The 23,478-nt window shown below is 37.6% G+C and overlaps 1 protein-coding gene and 1 pseudogene across 1 annotated transcript; one reads left to right on the top strand and one right to left on the bottom strand.

The window, feature by feature from the left end:
* Positions 1-745: 745 nt before the first annotated feature.
* On the top strand, positions 746-17,622 carry LOC132848609 (mucin-2-like). The gene is made up of 12 exons (XM_060874476.1): positions 746-931; positions 3,419-5,653; positions 5,822-5,937; positions 6,924-6,985; positions 7,130-7,198; positions 7,327-7,454; positions 7,547-7,606; positions 7,711-7,885; positions 8,084-8,245; positions 8,385-8,476; positions 8,686-8,841; positions 15,886-17,622. The coding sequence occupies exons 1-11, from the start codon at positions 871-873 to the stop codon at positions 8,799-8,801; spliced, it is 3,276 nt and encodes a 1,091-aa protein (XP_060730459.1). The 5' UTR covers positions 746-870; the 3' UTR covers positions 8,802-8,841; positions 15,886-17,622.
* LOC132848134 (snRNA-activating protein complex subunit 2-like) lies at positions 15,670-18,391 on the bottom strand (annotated as a pseudogene).
* Between the last annotated feature and the right edge of the window lie 5,087 nt (positions 18,392-23,478).

Genomic DNA, 23,478 nt, shown 5'->3' with positions numbered 1-23,478 from the left:
GACTCCGCCCACCGTCTACTCCAGCCAATCAGACAACGGTCTCGTGGCGCTGACCAATCGTGGCACGGTCTACCTCCAACCAATCACGTTCTGATTTACTCGCAATCGCATGACTCGAAATCATGACATTATCTACTGTATGTGAAATACTAAAAAAATAAATAAAAAGCTCAGAAACAGAGATGAACCTTTTCAGACAAATAGTGGCAACGTGAATGTAATTGGCTGACTATGTTAGCACTGCATTATGGGTTAGTACAATTATTATTTTTTTAATTAACTTATACTCTTTATTGTTTAACCAGTATTCATGGTATAATAAAAGTAATTTGTAAAACATTTTTTAAAATTAAGTTCGTTATTATTTTGAGAAGTAAGGGGGCACAGTGACTCAAGTGGCCGGGCCACGCCCCCCAGGGCCCGCTCGTGGCACCGACACTGCCTATACTTGAAGTGCAATGTAGTAATGTTAATTATCATCATATAAAGAGAGGATTTATGAGGCCAGAGGATTTGAGAGTTACGCAAAGATAAGTCACCAGAGATGAAGAAAATATCTTCATATATTTATAGGAGAGGTATAAAAACCTCTCCTTCCTAGGTTCCATAAAATACAATCGTTGAACTTTCAACCATCATAGCTGATGTGGCACATGTTTGCTAGTATGTAAAAAAAAGAATCATAAGTCTGCCTATCTGTATGTATATGAATAAACGACACCCCATTTTATTGGGATGAGGGAGTGGTGTTACTTCATGCCATAAATCTTACAACATCATGCTGAAAACCTCTTTATAAGAACCATATACCTTCATAGCACTGTGAATAATATTCATTAGTTTGTTAGTATGCGCTAGATTTGCGGTACTATGTCTTTTACGTGGAAAACTTATTTTATTATTTTGATCTTATGCCAGTTTCAAGTTTCAGGTAAGATAATAGTTTGGTAATTATCATTGTCTGGTAATAGTACTACATTTTATTAAATGTCTGAGTGACCAAATCAGTAAATTTCTCTACTCAACCTTGTACAATAGTAGCTTACCAGAAATGTATTGTTATTGTTCTTGTTATTGTTCAATAGGAAAAAGGCACACTAAAGGAAATTCATATATAATTTATACTTTATATTAAAAGGCTTTCTGAATAATTAATAACATAGATAGACAATATCAAATGTTTCTCAATTGTATATATATACAACATTGTGATTTAATAATAAAACCACTAACAGGCAAAGTGAATAACTTTGATTACCTCATTACAGTGGCACCTGACAATGGGTGGGATATACTGTATTGGGTAGCAACCTACAGGTGGTTTCTAAGTTGTGTTGAAAGCAAGAACGTTTATGAATTTGAGCACCTTTGACAAGGGCCAAATTGTGATGGCTAGACCACTGCTTCAGAGCGTCTGCAAGGTAGCAGGTATTTTGGAGGGTTCCTGCTATGTAGGTAGTACCGACTTAAATAGTTTGTACCCACCAAAGTAGTCCTAGGAAGCTCAGCCTGTAAACTGGCAACAATGCAATGGTATCTAATGGTAGTTGACTCTTTAAGCAGGATAAGGCAACCTGTGACTGCCAATCAAAAAATATTCAGGAAGAACCTGATGAGTTTAATGGAACATGGTGTCAAGCTGTTGACTTCCAAATTCCCCAGATCTCTATACAATTGTGTATCTGTGCTGGACAAACAACTACAATGAGTCCAACATTGCAACTTCTTGCAAATTTTAAGGATCTGCTGCAACACCTTGGTGCCAGAAACTTCAGCACAATTTTAGGCATATGGTTTTAATGTGGGGGGGCACGGTGGCTTAGTGGCTAGCACGTTTGCCTCACACCTCCAGGGTTGGGGGTTCGATTCCCACCTCCGCCTTGTGTGTGTGGAGTTTGCATGTTCTCCCCGTGCCTCAGGGGTTTCCTCTGGGTACTCCGGTCTCCTCCCCCGGTCCAAAGACATGCATGGTAGGTTGATTGGCATCTCTGGAAAATTGTCTGTAGTGTGTGATTGCGTGAGTGAATGAGAGTGCCTTGATGCCCGATGACGCCTGAGATAGGCACAGGCTCCACGTGACCCAAGGTAGTTCGGATAAGCGGTAGAAAATGAGTGAGTGAGTGAGTGGTTTTAATGTTATGGCGAATCAGAGTCTACAGTATATCTAATACACTCTGTACTATTAATTATCTTTTACACCAATAGTATGTGCCATTCAGCTTTTAAATAATTCAAGTACTATAGTACAATATATGTACCAAAATATGTACCACCCCAGGAACAAGGAAAATTACAGTTGGGTAATCTGCAGCAAAAAAACAAACAAACAAACAAAAAAAAACTGCATCAAAAAGTAGCATATAAATTATAAAATAATCTCATTACTTCTTTAAAAATTGTCTTAAACTACAGTGCCCACCTCTGTTTTAATTTATTTATTTCTATTAACATATTATAAATATCAGGAACTAATAGCATCTGGTGTAATTAGAGCAACATCATGTGCAATTAAAAAAGGTAGATAATAAGGACATGTTGTTTGGTGATGCGTAGCATGTTTTAGGAAAGAGAGAGCATAATACAGATAATATACAGAACACAAACAGAGCCTTAATGGTCTATTTAGTATTTTAGCCTGCAACATGCCCCATTGGCAGCGTTAATAGATGCTTAGTTATTCTGCATGGATTATAAAAAACATAACCAGAGCAATCCAGTCCAAAGATTGCTGAATTCATCATTTGTAAAGACAAACTCAAGAATTGGGATACTAAAGAGATTAAAGATCTACTTAATGTGGAAAAATGTTTGTATCCTGAGAGCTCCTTATGTAAATTTACATATATAGAGACTCACTAATGTGAGTGTAGGTATCCAACTGTGTATATATATTTTTTAAATTATTTCAATTGTATGTACAGATTAAGTTTAAATTGCTTTTTTAATTGCAAATATGAATTTTTAGAAACATTTGTGAAACTCAGTCACTTTATATGAATGACTTGAAAGAACTGTAATAAAAAAACATTTAAATATTTAATTCACAGGAAACAAATGGCACAATGTAAAAGGAGGAAGACTCATGATGTGTGGCAATATATTTTCAATAGCTGAGCTGCATTACATGAAGATTTAACATGATTTGTGCTTAGGAGATGCTTTTTCAATTATAAACTGTCATTTGAAGCCTTTTTATGGAATTTGTGGAATGCGCACTATTGAATTGAAAAACAATTATGCAATAAACATTCTTTGCAGTCACCCATAGGTGATTGGCATTTATCAAAATATGCATGTGAGAGTAAAAATCATTAAAATAAAAGAAAAAGACTTAAACTGCTAAAGGACATACGCAGTTTGTAACTGAACGTATATAAATGAATGATATAAAATGACAAATAAATGAAATGTTTTGCAGCTGAGAGTTCAGAATCAACAAGAGACAGCACTGTTACAACTACATCAGATACAACCATACTAATTAGTGACACTGCCACAAGAAGTGAGAGTTCAGAAACAACCACAGCCAACTCTCCTACAACTACACCTGATGCAGCTATACCAACTAGTGACTCTGCCACAACAACTGAGAGTTCAGAAACAACTACAGCCAACTCTCCTAGAACTACACCAGATGCAACTATAACAACTAGTGACTCTATTACAACAGCTGAGAGTTTAGAAACAACAACAGCCAACTCTCCTACAACTACACCAGATACAACTATATCAACTACTGACTCTGCCACAACAGCTGAGAGTTCAGAAACAACTACAGCCAACTCTCCTACAGCTACACCAGATGCAACTATACCAACTAGTGAAACTATAACAACAGCTGAGAGTTCAGAAACAACCACAACCAACTCTCCTACAACTACACCAGATGCAACTATACCAACTACTGACTCTGCCACAACAACTGAGAGTTCAGAAACAACTACAGCCAACTCTCCTACAACTACAATAGATGGAACTCTGCCAACTATTGACTCTGCCGCAACAGCTGAGAGTTTAGAAACAACCACAGCCAACTCTCCTACAACTACACCAGATGGAACTATACCATCTACTAGCTCTGTCACAACAGCTGAGAATTTAGAAACAACCACAGCCAACACTCTTACAACTACACCAGATGAAAATATAGCAACTAGTGACTCTGCCGCAACAACTGAGAATTCAGAAACAACTACAGCCAACTCTCCTACAACTACACTAGATGGAACTCTACCAACTATTGACTCTGCCACAACGGGTGAGACTTTAGAAACAACCACAGCCAACTCTCCTTCAACTACATCAGATGCAACTATAACAACTAGTGACTCTATTACAACAGTTGAGAGTTTAGAAACAACAACAGCCAACTCTCCGACAACTACATCAGATGCAACTATAACAACTAGTGACACTATAACAACAGCTGAGAGTTCAGAAACAACCACAGCCAACTCTCCTACAACTACACCAGATGGAACTATACCATCTACTGGCTCTGTCACAACAGCTGAGAATTTAGAAACAACCACAGCCAACACTCTTACAACTACACCAGATGAAAATATAGCAACTAGTGACTCTGCCACAACAACTGAGAATTCAGAAACAACTACAGCCAACTCTCCTACAACTACACTAGATGGAACTCTACCAACTATTGACTCTGCCACAACAGGTGAGACTTTAGAAACAACCACAGCCAACTCTCCTTCAACTACATCAGATGCAACTATAACAACTAGTGACTCTATTACAACAGGTGAGACGTTAGAAACAACCACAGCCAACTCTCCTACAACTACATCAGATGCAACTATAACAACTAGTGACACTATAACAACAGCTGAGAGTTCAGAAACAACCACAACCAACTCTCCTACAACTACAGCAGATGCAACTATACCAACTACTGACTCTGCCACAACAACTGAGAGTTCAGGAACAACTACAGCCACCTCTCCTACAACTACACCAGATACAACTATTCCAACTACTGACTCTGCCACTACAGCTGAGAGTTCAGAAACAACTACAACCAAATCTCCTACAACTACACCAGATGCAACTATACCAACTACTGACTCTGCCACAACAACTGAGAGTTCAGGAACAACTACAGCCACCTCTCCTACAACTACACCAGATACAACTATTCCAACTACTGACTCTGCCACTACAGCTGAGAGTTCAGAAACAACTACAACCAAATCTCCTACAACTACACCAGATGCAACTAAACCAATAACTGACTCTGCCACTACAGCTGAGAGTTCAGAAACAACTACAGCCGACTCTCCTACAACTACACCAGATGCAACTATACCAACTAGTGACACTATTACAACAGCTGAGAGTTCAGAAACAACCATAGCCAGCTCTTCTACAACTACACCAGATGCAACTATACCAACTACTGACTCTGCCACAACAGCTGAGAGTTCAGAAACAACCACAGCCAGCTCTTCTACAACTACACCAGATGCAACTCTATCAACTACAACTTCCCCAACCACACCCACTACATCTACTATCACAAAACATCCAATAATATGTGAAAATGGTGGAACTCCAACAGCTAATGGTTGTTATTGCCCCCCTGGTTTTACAGGACGTCTGTGCACAAATGTAAACAATGAAATCCCACTTCCAGGTATCTTAAAATATTTCTTGTACAGTTTATAGTTTTAAATACAAATATTTTGCTGTTTTAAATAGCTACATGTCAACGAGGGTAGTGTCAAGTTTGTGAAACAAACATTATCTATTATTTATTATTCTTATTATTCTAATTATTTACTTACTCCAATTTTTTTTTCAGATTTAATTGAAATGACAACCATTGCTGAAATAGAAATAAACAAGGAATATGTCCCTCAATACCAAAATACATCCTCACAAGAATATAAAGATTTTGTACAGGACTTCAGAGTTCAGGTGAATTATGAAGACTGTATCCACCACCTAATTATATTTCAAAGTAGCCCTTAAAATGTACATACATGTACTGACAGTTGTTCCAATGTTTTAAATGTGTTTGTGTGGAGAAGCCTTGTATCCAACTAGTATTGTATACAATAGCCTTGTATACAACATAAGCCTTGATTACTCAACTTACATGTGACCACTTGTGATTGCATTATTTAACGGTTGCTAAATGCACCCAAAACCATTGGAATTGGATGCCATTTCCTAATTTGACCCTGCCATGTTTTGTGCAGTTTCTGCTAAACAATAATATTATTTGTTATCTCAAATGACTCATGAAAAGTAACATAGAGCCACTGAGGTTTTCATTGTATTAATTCTTTTAATTCTTGGCCATTGGGTAATATATTGAGAACACCTGTTAATATTTCAAGGCTACAAAGAAAGCATACCTCAGAGTAAACCTAACTTTTTACTCAATGGCAGTTCCAACTTCAGAATGACTTTAAGTGTCATTCCAAGATTAAAATAAAAGATATTTTTCTATGGCCACAGTTAATGTTCCTGGGATATGCTCCAGATTCACTGCAACCCTGAGAAGGATAGAAATTAAAAAACAAGACAAAAAAAAAAAAGAGACAGGTGTGTCACACACAATAGCATGGCTAGGATTGTCAAAAGTACCTCAGTCTCATTTGGAAACCACGGGCCTTCGATATTGTCCAGAACGCACTGAGAATGGTAAGCATACATGGAGCTATTTGCACCCCGGGGCACCTCTAAAAGCGTTATGTGTAACAGATTGCATTTTGTTTGTAAGGCACATAAGAATTACTGTACACCTTTATACATAGCACTAACCGCTTGTGATATAACCAATCAAGTTGCTACACAAGCTAATACAAATGACCTTACTTGATCTAAGAAGTCAGTGAAAGCAGCACTTGTCAAGTTTTAAAGCAACTAAAAAGAATGTCATATCTGTTTTCTTACAGATGATACCGTACTACGAAACCAAGATTGAAAACTTCTTAAATATAACAAATATAACACTAAGGTATATCTACTCTTTTATAAACAACTACATTGAACCATTATATACAAATAAAATACTATGTTATGTAACTGGTTAGAAATTAAATTCTCTGTAAACAAATATTTTAGATACAATAATTGTTGTTCAAACCTCTTTAAACCACAGTGACGGAAATTCTTTAATGGGCCGAATGGAGAGTAAATTAATAGAGATGGAATTATCAATTTCTAAAAGGTAAACGTCTTAAAACACCAATTCATTGTTTGGAGAAATTTGTTATATCCTCACAAATTCTACAATATTTCTCAGAATCCATGTTTTATATTGAATATCTGATTACCTTTATCCAATTTTGTCTCCAGTGTGAAGGTTAAGCATGATATTGTTGTAACAATTGAAAACAACAATGTTAATGAAGGCTATAATGAGGAGTTTCAGTCTGTCAAAAATGCTGTTGAATCAGTTACAAAATGCACTCCCACAACCACTGGTATGTTTATTATGCCATTTATAATTAAATGTTTACCAATTATTTTAATTTAAAAAAATGTGAAGAACCTTAAAATATCTATCCTACTCCAGCATGCCCAAACTTTATTGTTACCGCTGTCCAGGTCAACAAAACTGAATTGGATCTCAAAGGTATTTTATCACATTTATAACAATCTCTTATAAAGAAAAGTATTACGTCTATAATTAGAATGCATTTGAATCATATGACGTCATTACACTTTCTTTGTTGTTAGAGTACTGTGATCAAGTTACAGCAATGTTTCCTGAGGAGTACCGTCAGTATTTCATTGCTGCTACTGTGATGGGTAAACTAACATGTATCAACCAATGTCATCCTGATCATCCTACTCCAAAGATCTGCATGAACAAAGGTACCTGTGAGGTTTCCAAGCAAGGACCAACCTGCTAGTGAGTACTTTTTTGTGAATGATATTTTGTGAATGAATTATTCAAATTTATTGCTAATGCTAGAATTATTCTTATCACTTTGTTTTAATACTATTATTTCAAACATGCTGGTATGAAAACAATTTTAAAATGTTAAAATACTTTCGAGTAAGAAATTTTGATGACAATTTTGAATGCTTAGTCCTGTGTGCTTTTTAGCTGTCTTCAGACAGATGCAAATTGGTATCTTGGAGAAGATTGCAAGTACCAAGTTCACAAAGTGGGCTTCTATGCTGGAGTGGCAGTTGTCGCTGTGGTTTTACTGATAGCTATAGCAATGCTTTCAGCATATGTCTTCCTTAATAAAAGGAAAGAGAAGAGGTAGGAAGTTTGTAGCTTTATATCTTATATTATATAAATGTTATTGGTATACAAATTATACTTTTTTGCACATGTATGTCCCATTACTATTATTATTATAAGTACCACCTTATGTCCCTTGTTAAACACTGTTGCACAGGAATAAAGACAACAAGGAAGCTCTTGTGAATCAGTGGATAGATGATGACTTTGAGTGGTCCTCACAAAAAAGAACAAACACATCTCTTTCAGGTACCAACATGCAAGTATATCAAGTTGTTAATTTTTTTCTGCCATGGCACAGCTATAAGGCATTAAATTGTAACTATTATGATCTATACACATTTTAATTGGGTTTTATAACAAAAGCTGGTGTCATGCAGGATGTATCTATCGTCAGTAATTTTATTGTTCTGACCACTTCTATGGGTTAAATTAATGACAAACCCATTGTATTGCAGTTCTTAATGAAACCTATGATAATCCTGCACAATCCAATGAGAACTTCAGCCAGAGTACCACAGCTCAGAACAACCTCTTCCACAGAACGATACTTCCCCCAATTCAACTTGCCTGAAAATGAAATCTCACTTCCTTCTCTGCACAACAATTACCCTGTAAGTTGGGAAATATCTAAAACACAATCTCAAATAAATTGATATGAGAGGTAGCAGTAATAAACCTTGAAGTAGTAAATCTAGGCAGAACAGTTGAAGCTTATCAGATTATCTGATAATATTTATGAACTCAGTCACCAAGGCTTACTACTAGATGACATGCAACAGAAAGTGCACTTAGTTTTTCAGCGATCTACAAATATATTAAATATCTGAAGAAAAGTATATAATCTCACTAGCTAGCAACATGTAGGTTATAAGTACTTTTGTACACTTTGTCCTTTATATACCAATATGTACCTGATAGATTGCATGAGTGAATGAGAGTGTGTGTGCCCTGCGATGGGTTGGCACTCTGTCTAGGGTGTATCCTGCCTTGATGCCCAATGACGCCTGAGATAGGCACAGGCTCCCCGTGACCCGAGGTAGAAAATGAATGAACGAATGAATGTACCTGATACAAATGCTGAAATGTGAAAAATAAGAACAATAGCATAACTGTTTGGACAATAGGTAAAATGTTCTTCTGACATACAATGCAATTTTTTTAAATAAATATTTAGCCTAATTTTAATATTATATAAAAAGAAAACCTATTAAAATTAGTGATATAATAAATGACCTTGGGGATAAATCAGATATTTAAAAGTTAGGAGAAGAATTGAAAGGAAGATGTAAGTGAGTTTAGATATGTTCTACTGTTCAATCAATACATATTAACTTGTTCATATTAAATTGTATTAAACAGATGCAAACCAGCAAGTCCTTCTCCAAGTTCTTCTACCTATTCTATTGATTGAATCTTTAGATGAAGGAGTCAGACTTAGACCTTTTTGTCTTTTCAGGATCCTCACAATGGGAGGCCTTGTTTTTATTAAAGGTATTGTAATACAAATAGAAGTGTGTAATATATGTAAGGTAAAAGAAAAGAAAATTACAAACAAAAATCTCCTTCAAATAGTCAAACAATTCTACGTAAGTAGAAATAAGTAAAATGCAAAGATAAAACAAACCAAGAAACACTCTCCAAGTGTAAACCTGCGTTTGTTCTCCTGATGCACCCTCTATAAGTAATAACAAAGTATAACACAATGAGCTTGCCTCAAGGTGAATGCACCCTGATAACTGGTTCTACGTAAAACCCTATTTATACCATTTATTAGTATGATCTCATAACGGTCATTCTACTTCTGTCAGCATCCTGTCAGGTCTCTCATGATCTCATGCTTCTGCAAAACATCCTGAGAAGTCTCCTCAGCTGCACGGCTGACTGTGTGTTCTTATTCTGCTGGCACAAAGCTGCTGACACAAAACCTTGTGATTTCCTTTTAAGCTTTCACTGTTACTCTCTGTCTTAATATCTAAACATACTAATGAACGTTATATCATTTCTTAATCACACAATGGTTACATAAATTCATATAAAGGTAAATGAAACTTGTCATTCTATAAAATGGAAAAGGAAACTTATAACAATTCTATATTCTTCTTTCAGCAAGATGATGGGTTTTGATCCAACTTTCTAGGTATAGTGTCTGTTCCTCTTTGGGTTGAATCAGCTTCCTTCTGGATCTTCCTTCTTTACAGTTTTAATCAGATATATTCAATTTCTTTATGTCATATAACAATTTCCCCATTTCTTTTAGTTTATTTTCCATAGCTTCCTTTTTCCTTGCTTTCTGTCTTTGTTGTCTTTTAATTTGTTTTTCTCTTTTTGCTGCATTCATTTCACTTTGTTTCTTTATAGTATTGGATGAGATTGTCACATAAGGATAACCATGTGCACGTTGTATGGCAGTTACATGTGATATGGCAGTTACTCCACTCCTAACTCCTTTCTATTCACACTCTCTCTATGTGTGTTTTCCTCTTTGGAAAAGTCATCAAATCATGTCACTCTCAATAGTCATTATTGTTCCTACCACTCTGGTTCATTCATTCATTTTCTGCCGCTTATCCAAACTACTCAGGTCACGGGGAGCCTGTGCCTATCTCAGGCATCATCGCGCATCAAGGCAGGATACACCCTGGACGGAGTGCCAACCCATCGCAGGGTAACCACTCTGGTTGTATATGAAAAATTCAAATGTATTTGGCAGTGAATCTTTAGCATGCTCTGTTCATTGTTTCACCATGGAGTTTGATTCACCATCACTGAAATCAATTTAGAACTCATTCACACAGGTTAAAAGCAAAAGAAAAGACCTGAGCTGCTTATTTAAAACAATCAGATTTAACATTCATAAACCATGAAATTTCCATCAGTTTGTGATAAATTGTATAATATAATTTTTTTTTGTATTATGGTTATGTTCTTGGGGGCACGGTGGCTTAGTGGTTAGCACGTTCGCCTCACACCTCCTGGTACTCCGGTTTCCTCCCCCGGTCCAAAGACATGCATGGTAGGTTGATTGGCATCTCTGGAAAATTGTCCGTAGTGTGTGATTGTGTGAGTGAATGAGAGTGTGTGTGTGCCCTGTGATGGGTTGGCACTCCGTCCAGGGTGTATCCTGCCTTGATGCCCGATGACGCCTGAGATAGGCACAGGCTCCCCGTGACCCGAGGTAGTTCGGATAAGCGGTAGATAGAGAGTGAGTGAGTGAGGGGTTATGTTCTTTAAGCTTGTTAGAGGAACATTTCACAGGTGTAATTTAGAAGTGGGGTTAGCACTGCTTTAACCATTTTTTTAACCGGGAATATGAGTATACGTTTTGCAGTGTTAATCTCATAGGGTTGTGCCAATGAACAGTCTGAATATTATGGCTAGATGCTAAGGAACAGGCACTTAATCAGAAAAGTGTGTGCTTTATATCAAGTCCAAAGGCTGAAGCAATGACCGTACATTACGCTATATCAATAAAATGGGTTTCCGTGATTTTGATTAACATTTAAATTTAAAGCATCCCATCAAGCACACTGGTGTAATTAAAACTAGCAAGAATCATGTCATGATGTTGGCCACATTGCTAACAGCCCCCAGATCGCAGGGGTTAAGGTGTCACGATCCATCGTTCGAAGACAACATTGAGAGTGGACATGAAGAGGCCATACAAGATGCAACCCACCCATAAGCAGCTGAGGTACAACAGTGGAGGTAGTGTCATGGCTTGGGCTTGTATGGCTGCATTTGTAACAGACTCACTATTAATGACATAAGTAGAAAAATGAATGCAAAAGTCTACATAAACTTTCTGATTGCCAATTTATAAAGAAATACATTGAATCTAATTTTAAGGATTTATCATGGAGCAAAGACAATGACCAAAAACACACTGAAAACACAACAAAAGGACTTCTATAAAAGAGTATAAACTAAGAGACAGATTTGTTTGATGCAGTTGTAGCAAGCAAAAGATAGGCAACCACATATAAGTTCAATCTTATATGTACAGTGGACATGGTCAAGAAGCATTGTTACAGAAAATAAATACTTATTCATGTGAAGACTATATGTTTGCTCATTTGGGCTACCATGAAAGATGACATTTTCTAAATTGTTTAACACATCGAGATGTTAAAGAAGAAACATTCGACTTCTCATAGCATCTCTTTTGCAACTGCATGTATTAGAACGGACATGCCCTAAATATACACCTCATCCCCTTTGCGATACCTATCAGCAACTATGTGATGAATATTGGACCAGAGAGGTTTCATTTCACTAAAAAAGGCATAAAGATTTTATGTACAGTTGCAATATCACACCTTGCGAAATAAGGAATACAGTCCACAGACTATAAACTGTCAGACATAGCGCAGTAAAACCTAATGACAGGCTGGGTATGTAAGCATTCTGATGTAACCCTTGGGTTGTAAACTTTATGAGGATCATAAAACATTTACACTTCACTTACTTTGAACTGTGGATCAGACTAAATGATGTCAAGCTAACATAATTTGCATTGTTTCCAGCATTAATAAATCATACCACTGAAATGCACCCGAGAGAACTTTACACTTTGATTCATGAGCCACACAGTGGATCCTATCATTTCTCTTAGCAAACAGAACACTATAACGGCAACTGAAATTATTAACTAGAACATATCTATTTATTAAATAAATACAACTGTGTGTACAAGTGTTTTAATAAATAAAAAGACAAAAAATCAAATAGTGCGGCCATCACACAATAGAAAATAATGTGTTTACTACTGCGTAAGAAATGTATAAAATGCTTTCAGTGCAATGTATACTAAAGAAAATGTACAATCAATATTCGTCAAATTCTGTAAGTTTATTTCACTAATGTCATCATATGCACGGTACTTTGAAAAAAGGCAGGTTGTATGTTATTTCCAAAAAGATATACATTAATTTTAAACCAGTTAGTCTCAACAGTTTTAAAATAAACCAGAGCTGCTTTTGCATGTTCCTTGGATTACGTCCGTTTTAGAAGGGCTACTGGTACCATGAATGGATTTAGTGGACATTGGCTAGCAGTGGCCCAATCACCTGTCACTTTTAAGAGCTTTACTGCAGATGACTCTCTTGCAAAATCTCCAGCAGCTAATTGTGATTCTGTGGCCTTCAATTGCTCAGTTACTTCTCCATTTTGAACGATCTCTTCCCTTGTAGACTGCACAGTCCGTGTTTGCAAAGAGACATCGGGTCCTTTAACATGATCAGTTCTGGAGGTTTGTGGTATTGTTTCTCTAGTTGAAGACCTAAAACTACCTCTCACCCCTCGCTCTTACCCGCCGCAACCTTTACTCTGTCTCCCCTTCTTCTGTAGCTTCTGGCACTCTTTCTTCCCTTCCTGATCCTGAGTCTTTTTCCTCACTGCCCTTGGACTCGGCCACAGATACTTTCCTCTCATCTCTTTCCTCAACTATGGACTTCCTCTGCCCTATGTCCACTAAACCCAAGAAAACTTCTTGTTCTGCTCCTTGGCTTTCAGATGTGCTGCGCAACAATCGAAGAGAGCTAAGATTATCAGAGAGAAAGTGGAAGAAATCACAACTTGATGCAGATCTTGATTCTTACCGATGGTGAGACGTGACTTCTGCCAAGACTTCCTTCTACAAGGAAAAGCTTGAAGCTTCCTCACATGACCCTCGGAAATTCCACATCATCATCTCTTCTCTGCTCAACCCCCGGCTCCACCTTCTTCATCCTCCCTGACTGCAGAAGACTTTGCTTCTTTCTACCAGGAGAAGATTGAGGAAATCTGCCGGACCTTCACTTCAGCCCCGACTGCACTTACATCTCAGAGTATGGACTCCCCTACACCTTTGTTGTCACATTTCTCAACTGTAACAGCAGAAGAGATTCTAAAACCCATCCAGTCTTGCAATCCTACCACCTGCCCATTGGATCCACTCCCTTCCACTTTGCTCCAGACCATCTCGCAAGACCTTCTGCCCTTCATTACAACTATCGCCAATAGATCCATAGCATCTGGTCAGGTACCAACTACCTTCAAGAGAGCAAGGGTTATTCCCATCCTGAAGAAACCTGCTCTGGATCCATCAGACATCAGTAACTACAGACCGGTATCACTTCTCTCGTTTCTTTCAAAAATTCTTGAACGCATTGTCTTTAATCAACTGTCTGTCTATCTCTCACAGAACAACCTCCAAGACCCCAACCAGTCTGGCTTTAAAGCAGCTCATTCCACAGAGACAGCCCTTTTAGATGTCTCTGAGAAACTACATGCTGCTAGATCAGCCAATCTCTCATCCGTCCTTATCCTCCTTGACCTTTCAGCAGCGTTTGATACGGTCAACCATAAGACTCTCTTAGCCACCCTCAGGAGTCTTGGGATTTGCGGATCAGCTTGGGAATGGTTCGCTTCCTACCTGGAAGGACGCTCATATCAGGTAACATGGAGGGGAGTGACATCTGCTCCACGCAGACTCTCCACTGGCATCCCACAAGGCTCAGTACTTGGTCCTCTTCTTTTCTCCCTGTATACTCACTCTCTTAGAGAAGTTATTTCCTCACATGGGTTCTCTTACCACTGCTATGTTGATGATACACAACTTATCTTCTCTTTCCCACCCGCAGATGCCACAGCTTCTGACCGGATCTCTGCATGTCTGGCAGAAATTTCATCATGGATGACTGCTCATCAGTTAAAGCTTAATCCTAGCAAAACTGAGCTGCTCTTCATCCCAGGAGATTCATCCCCAGGTCATGATCTTGCTATATCCTTGCACAACGATCTGATCTCCCCTTCAGCCACAGCTCGCAACCTTGGGGTAACCATGGACAATCAACTGTCCTTTTCCTCTCATGTTGCTAATGTGACTCGCTCATGTCGGTTTCTTCTCTACAACATTAGAAGGATTCGACCATTTCTGTCCACACAGGCTGCTCAGGTACTTGTTCAGTCTCTTGTCATTTCTAGACTGAATTACTGCAATGCACTGCTGCAGGTCTACCTATGAACGCAATCCGTCCTCTGCAAATGATCCAAAATGCAGCTGCCCGGCTTGTTTTCAACCTGCCAAAGTTCTCGCATACCACCCCGCTGCTGCGATCCCTCCACTGGCTTCCGGTAGCTGCACGCATCAGATTCAAAACACTGATGCTGGCCTACAAAGCCAAAAATGGACCAGCTCCCTCTTACCTCAAAGCCCTCATCACTCCTCGCACTGCACCCCGCACCCTCCGATCTACCAGCACTGCTCGACTGGTTCCACCATCTCTCAGGGTAAGAGGCAAGTATACTACAAGACTCTTCTCTGTACTGGCACTAAGGTGGTGGAACGAACGTCCCCTAGAGGTCCGGACAGCTGAGTCACTGGATATTTTCAAGCGGCGGTTGAAGACCTACTTATTCAGGAAACACTTCAACTAGCACTTCTTTCCTTATCTTTCGCATTTAAAAAAAAAAAAAAAAAAACACACCTTTGACACTTTTTCATTGTTACTTTGAACAAATGTTTTAAACTCATGGTATCTTAAGTATGTAACTTAGTGAGCCAGCATTAATGTATTCAATGTTAGAGATTTAAGCAATTATGTACGTCGCTCTGGATAAGGGCGTCTGCCAAATGCTGTAAATGTAAATGTAAATGTAAGATGTATCCACTGCAGGTCCCTTCTCTGAGCTGAGCCTCACTGCAGGTGTGTTCAGATGTGCATGCACTTGAAGCAAATGATTCTGCAGTTCCTTACAGTCCAGCAAGGGGAGCTCTTCAGGCAAAGACATCAAAAGGTCCAAAAGCACTGCACTTTCTAAAATGATTAAAATAAACAGTATCAGAAGATTTCACACCACACACACTAACCATAACATTAAGCCCACTGGCAGGCGAAGTGAGTAACAATGATTATTTCTTTACAATGGCACCTGTCAAAATGACAGACTAAAGTACATTAGGCAGCAAGTGAACAGTCTAGTTCTCAATTCCAGATGTGTTGGAAGTTGGAAAAAATGGGCAAGCGTAAGGATCTGCGCAACTTGGACGAAAATGGTCAAATGACAATACTACAGCGCATCTTCAGAGGCATCCGCAGATCAATGACAAGGGTGACTTTCACAACATTAGGTAGATAATTTTATAATTATGGTTCATTTCTGTGTACACACACATAATTCATACCAGAAATGTGAAGATAAAACAGGGACATTAATAAGGAACAAATATATATGTTAATTGACAAAGAATAAAAAATAATATGTAGACATAAATGATTATAGCAAGAATACATACCCATAGAAGTAAGAGGCTCAGTATGTTTACTGAAAATGATATTGCTAATAAATTTGTATATCTTTCCAAAATCCACTACACTCTTCATCCCCATTGGTCTGTGTTTCCAGGCTTGCTCAGACTGTCCAATATCAGGTTGCTTATCTGGCTGAACAGAGCCTGGTGTGAGTGAGGGTACAGCACTTGAAACTGGTCGTGTTGGTTTTGAGACAGGTTGACTCAAGTGATTTAGGGGTGGCTGATGTGGATGACATGGCAGGGTCTTTGTTTGCCTCAGTCTTTTCCCTTAACTCACTTTGCTCTTCTTCAGCAACAGCAGATTGAGATGCTACTGTAGTGGTTTTGGCAGAAGGATTGGAAGCTGCATCTTTTCCATGTGACTGGGGGGTTTTACAGGCTTGTTCAGGTGGAATTATCACTGGAGAAGGCAAACCAGTGTAGGATTTAGGCATCGGCCTCAGCGGTATAGTGCGCAAGCCGCTGGTCAGAGGACTTTGAGAGTCAGTGGTACGTGGAGGGTCTGAGTCCTGGAGGCTGCAGGGCTCTGTGGCAGCAATTACCAACATCTGATTAAATAGAAAGGTCAGCTCAATAAAATTCCTCCACCCAAGATACTGGTTAATAAGATGAATATACAGTGGGGTCTGAAAGTTTGAGCTCACTAGTGAAAATCCTTATACTCTGCCTTTTACTTGTCAATGTCAATTGTAAAAAGCGCTATACAAATAAACTTGAATTGAATTGAATTGATCTTGAGTCAAAAATAGAATATTCAAAATATTTACATCAGGTATAAACAATCCTCACTGATTATCTTGTTGGGGTTCCACATTTCTGTGCCAGGAAAGCCAGGATATGAAGTGTCCACATACTGGTAGCAAGCATTGGCATAAGCTGTGGCTTCAAACACATCATTCCATGGCTTTTTAGGCTCAGCTGGCTTAAAACGCTTTTTTCCTACAGAAGGCTCTACAAATGGAATACCCACAAAAGAAACAACATGGCTTCAATCTAGCATGGGCAAACGTAAACAATGTACATGACCTAACCGAGTTGTTACAATAAACTCAGTCACTTTGTGTAAGAGAATGATGAATAAAGAAAATACAGAAAATAATCGAGAGGAGTAAGGTCTTCACTTTCACTTTTGCTTTTGGTTATTTGGTAAAGTGCTGATTTTTTTTCTGGGCTCAGCTTAGATTATAATCTGTGGAAGAAAAAATATTAACAAAAGTAGAACAAATTAATATAAATATTAATGTGTTTTCGGATTTGTTCATTTGTTTTTGGATTTGTTCATTTGTTTTCGGATTTGTTAATGTGTTTTCGGATTTGTTAATGTGTTTTCGGATTTGTTAATGTGTTTTGCACTTCTCGGCCACCGTACAGAACAGTTAATCTGTGACAATTCAAGGCCAGGAAGCAGACAAGCAGGCTAAATCAACCGTCTGCTAGCTGCACCACATCATAACTCAGGTTCCATTATATATTGAGAGTCTGTTCCCCAAGCTAAACAAAATGTTCAGGAAAGTTTTAATAATCTAATTAACATACAATTGTATCATACTGAATGCACAGCCAGCACCATTGGCTGTGTATAGGACTGTTAAATATTAGATTGTTTTCATTTAAAGCACTTTAAACTAATTTTTAATGAAACTATTATTGATCAGGAGTGTATTGTACTTTGTTTAAAAGAAACATGGATTAAATAAGTATGTATCATTAACACATCACACACACACACACACACACACACACACACACACACACACCAAAACGACCACTCAAAAATGGTGAGTGTTGTCAAACAAAATTGGTATTATCTTAAATAGCATGAAATATAGTTTTTTACTCTGTCTGTATCTTTCCTCCACTTTCTTCATGTTTGTGCATGCTTTCCCCAAAATACTTTTTTATTTCTAGTATGTGAAACTACACACATACTCATTCACATACAGTTTTAAACATTTTTAGATTTAATCCCCAAAACATCTCAAATCCTGTCCTTCTGTGTTCTTTAGTGTGAAATAAGACACCCAAACAACACAAATGCACACACAATTAATCAAATCTGCTAAAATCTTCAACTCAGAATCAGTTTACTCTCCTACAGTTGACTCTCCCAGTTGCATGTGCATCTAAAGATTTTCTCATAGGCAAAATATAATATATTTCTTATAGGCAAAATATAATTTCTGAGTATACACTCAGCAGCAAATTGTGGGAAGGACATGAGATATAAATCGCTCTGTGTCACTTTGTACGGCATCTCAGCACAATCATTTTAACATTTTAAAAGAGTGGGAAGCAATTGTCGGAGTTCCCTTCTTTATAGCCGAAGAACTTTTTGTACATGAGCATGCATTGACGCATAAACGTTCTCAGCACCAGCTCAACAGTACTCTTTGAAATAGAGTACTGTTGAGCTGGTGCTGAGAACGTTTATACAAAGCTTTATGTCTAAAAATGGTCTTCTAATTCTAGGAATGAGCTACCAAGAATGTACCATACAAGTTCAAGGTGTACATTTATAAAACAAGCAGAATAAAAATCTGTCTTTCATGCGGTGTGTACTTATTGATCTCATTTGTCATATGTACTCATTTATTTATTTTCTGAAATGTTTTTTATGCATAGCTAACCTTCTGCAGTTTACAAATGGCCAAATTAGTAGTGATTAAAACCTTATATCTGCAAAGTCAAAATAATGATTTGTACCATCACTATCCTTTATAATAGGTTTAAAAGAAACAAGTTCATATAAAAATGTTCTGAAAAAAATAGATAATATTAACCAAATATAGCGCTTTTACTGCTAGTAAATAAGATTTATTTATTTTATAAATAAATATAATGAGAATTATTTTTGATTTATTTATAGTGCTTTTAACAATGGAAATTGTCACAAAGCAGCTTCACAGAAATATATAAATTCCACATATTTGTGTTTCATTATTATATCATTTTTGTTAATAAATCTGTCTTCAATTAGCAAGCCAGATGTGGCATTGGCAAGAAAAAATACTAATAGAAAGCCTGTTCCATAAGGCTTTGGATAAGAAAGCTCTCCACCCTGCTGTAGCGTGCAATATTGAAGGTACCAAAAAATAGTCTTCACTTTTGATCAATGCAGGCATTCTGGATCATAAAAGACAAGAAGTTTGCTCAGATACTGTGGTGTAAGACCATTCAGTGCTTTATAGGTCAATAGTAGCATTTTATAATTAATGCAAAGTTTGATTTGAAGTCAAAGCAGTTTGTATTAGACAGGAGTGATTTCATATCTTCTTGTTTGAGTAAAGATTCTTGCAATAAACTTGAGTTTATGAACCATCTGGATTATCTAGAGATTAAAGTATTTCAATAATCCATTAATCAAAAAAGCATGATTTTTTTTTTTTTTGCATTGTGTCATAGTGTTGTGTATATAGCTCTTATCTTAGCAATATTTGTGAATAAAAGAAAGCCTATTAATATTATCTAAATGAGCTTCAATTGACAGATTGGAGTCAAGTGTCTCACCAAAGTCTTTTACTGCTGCACGTCTTTTGTTTGTTTGCTTCACAAACAAAAGTCAAGCCAGAGTTACTATGTAATCAGAAAGAAATAGAATATAATCAATGTTGTCAGAAACTGAACTACGGGCCAGCAACACAAGCATAGCAGTAGAAAAATCTAGCAATGTTTTAGGGAAAAGATACACAAAAACATGAAGAAAGTGGAGGGAGGTTACAGACAGAGTAAAAGATTGAGTCAACATTTTTATCATGGTTACTTCACTATCAACTTCTACAGTCTCATTACCTGTAAATCCACGCCATATGTCAGAAATGTTTAGGATGGGTGCAAGTTGATTTAATAGACTTTAGTATTTTTCATTTTCAAATAATTAAAAATTGGTTACACAGAAATGAACACAACACAAGGATTATTATACATGTCTAAAAACATGTATAACAATTATTAATTTCTATTTCTATTCATATTTTTTTCGTTCACAGTTTGAGAATGACTTCTCTGCTTCCTATAAGGGAATTTGCAAGTATTCTTACATACCTGGTGAATATCAGGGACATTTATTTTCATGTAGCCCACTGTCTACATTTTGCAACATACATTGACTTGATATATAATCTGTGCTAGCAAATGTAGCTTAATTTTCTGGGACAGCAGTTTTCTTAAATTGAGTTATGTTTACTTAGCTATTATACTTTTTTAAACAATTTGCATACAGGCACAAAAACAGAAGAATTCCGTGAATCTTATTCTGATCCATTGTAAATGTCTGATAATATGTTGGTTCATGTAATTTAAGGAGCATGTATGCACACTGTTTTATATTTTCTACTCTTACTCATATGTTTTTTAATTTACAGTATGTGTGATGTCTCTATTATATCAAATTTCCTTTTTTTCCAACAATGCCCCATAAAATAATTCTAAGACAAATTTGTAGAGTATGTTCATGTTCTGAGACAATGACTAATCATTATTTAATGATGCCCCATTATACTGTAACTACCTTACGTTTGTATGGACAGGCCACTGCTTAAAGCTAAATAAGCTGTGTAGTAAGTAATATATCCGTTTAAGAAAAACACTTGCTTTGCACTTAACACGACAGAAAAATAGAGAGATTGTAGTGGCGCCCAAGTTACTGGGTAACAGGGGTGCCTGTCAGTGTGTCTCAATAGACTTATTAATATCCAAAAGAACAGCTGCAAGCCAGATACAAAGGTAAAGAAAAGGGGAATGAGCATAGGGGATAAACATGGTGGAGAGGCTCAAATTAGACCCTGGAATCTGTGTATGAAGTTCGCAGGGGGATTCATTTTCAACTTGGGATTAAATGTAGTAATATGCACTTATATCCTTATATCATGTCATATATAATGTCATATCCTTATATACTCCTTCCCCTCTCCTACCTACTCTGCTTCATTATTTCCAAAATAAACACTTGCTCCCCAGTGAAACAAGTATACTCCTAATTACTGTAAGCTATTTATCTTGATGGTCAGAATCAGATTAGCAATTCATAGTCCATTGGTTTAAGTAAGTCAGTCAAATAATGCACAGTTGGGCTACACAAGTTAAATAGTGACACTTTATGGACTTCTTTTCTACAAGAAATCTTACACCATGAAATACTTGCACTTTGTTTTTTCTTTCTCCAGCATTTGTAAAGAATTGTGTTACCACTACAGTGTGTGGAGCTATAGAAATAGAAAATAAAAAGAGCCCATACTATTAACTGAATCGTCTCTGCACACAGTCTTGACACTTGCATTAACATAACCGCTATACTTGCAAGCTAAAAAGGGGGCAATAAGAGAGTATGATATTATCATGATTATTATAACGCACTCTAATGAAAATATTGTGAATGATTTTAAAAACAATACAAAACCCTCAGATCTTTAAAATTCAAATGTATCCACCTATTAGGTTTACACAAGGGAACACAACATCCTAGGTTGCCCTCTGCTATCTTCATTTCTGTGGATGTCTGTTTGCTACCAAACATTTCAGTAAGTTCGAGTTAATGCAAGAAATTTGTATTAGAAATTTGTATTAGACAGGAATGATTTCATATCTTCTTGTTTGAGTAAAGATTCTTGCAGCAAACTTGAGTTTGTTTATGAACCATCTGGATCATCTCGAGAGTAAAGAGTTATCTGTTGGATGCAGTGAGTGTTTCTTTGCACTTTTGTGCAGTAATTATAATAGTTTGTTCATGCAGTCACACATAGGCTACACTCCCACATATGACTTACAGTTCACTGACCTACTGGTCAACCCACAAATCACACAGATGTTTCTATCAAAAACTGGCTTAGTTTATTTCTAGACCCAGAAGAATCTAGTGATTGCAAAATGAAGAAATATATAAAATTGTACACAGCTAATTAAGCAGTTCAGTACCAGACGAGCTGGAAAGGATGTGAGACAGGTGCTTGAGGTAAACAAGAGTTAATTATAGAGCGCACTGCCCCCGAGTGCGCGTGCGTTGGCGTGTGTTCACGAGCCGCCTTAATTCTCTCTCCATATCTGCAGCAAGCCTCATCTACTTACATCCAGTCATGCAAAATAATGAAATCACAGAGCGCGCGCATATCCATCACCGGCTTCGTGCATGATTTCTGAACCCTTGCTTTCCCTACGAACAAAACAGACTTACAGGTTGTTCTTTTTAGGCGAACGTTAACCTATTACTTCATATGCACAACCCAGTCAATCGTGTCAAGTTTAATCACAGTGGACAAATTGGCCTCAACAAAGACATACACTTGCAAGCGACACACAGTGTCCACTGCACTTTAGTGACAGAGATTTCATCCAGTGTTTATATACTGCTACAACTACTAATAGCCTACTACTACTACTACTAATAATAATAGTAGTAAACCTATTATTAAAAAAATAAGGGGGGCACGGTGGCTTAGTGGTTAGCACGTTCGCCTCACACCTCCAGGGTTGGGGATTCGATTCCCGCCTCCGCCTTGTGTGTGTGAAGTTTGCATGTTCTCCCCGTGCCTCGGGGGTTTCCTCCCCCGGTCCAAAGACATGCATGGTAGGTTGATTGGCATCTCTGGAAAATTGTCCATAGTGTGTGATTGCGTGAGTGAATGAGAGTGTGTGTGTGCCCTGCGATAAAACTAAGCATGTGCAGCATTTTCCAAGAGGAACTAAATCGCACCGATCAAATGACAACGTCGAAAAATGAACAAACGCAAATATGTGCAAACCTTAATAAACACACGCAACAGCGCGTGAAGACGCACCACAGGCGCGCACACGGAACCCCGCTTCCTCATATCACTGCGCTGGTCCTGTCTCTGCGCAGTGGTTACTTTCGATTGCAACGGGGTCGCTTTAGCATAACTTGAAAAGGAACAGAGCTCAATTGAAGGTTTAAAGTGGCTGAATGGACCGTACCTGGTGATTCCCGTTGGCGAGGCGGCTTGAC

This window comes from Tachysurus vachellii, chromosome 7, assembly GCF_030014155.1.
Source record: "Tachysurus vachellii isolate PV-2020 chromosome 7, HZAU_Pvac_v1, whole genome shotgun sequence".
NCBI lineage: Eukaryota > Metazoa > Chordata > Actinopteri > Siluriformes > Bagridae > Tachysurus > Tachysurus vachellii.
Note: the sequence above shows the minus strand (reverse complement) of the source record. Positions and strands in the feature narration are given on the sequence as shown.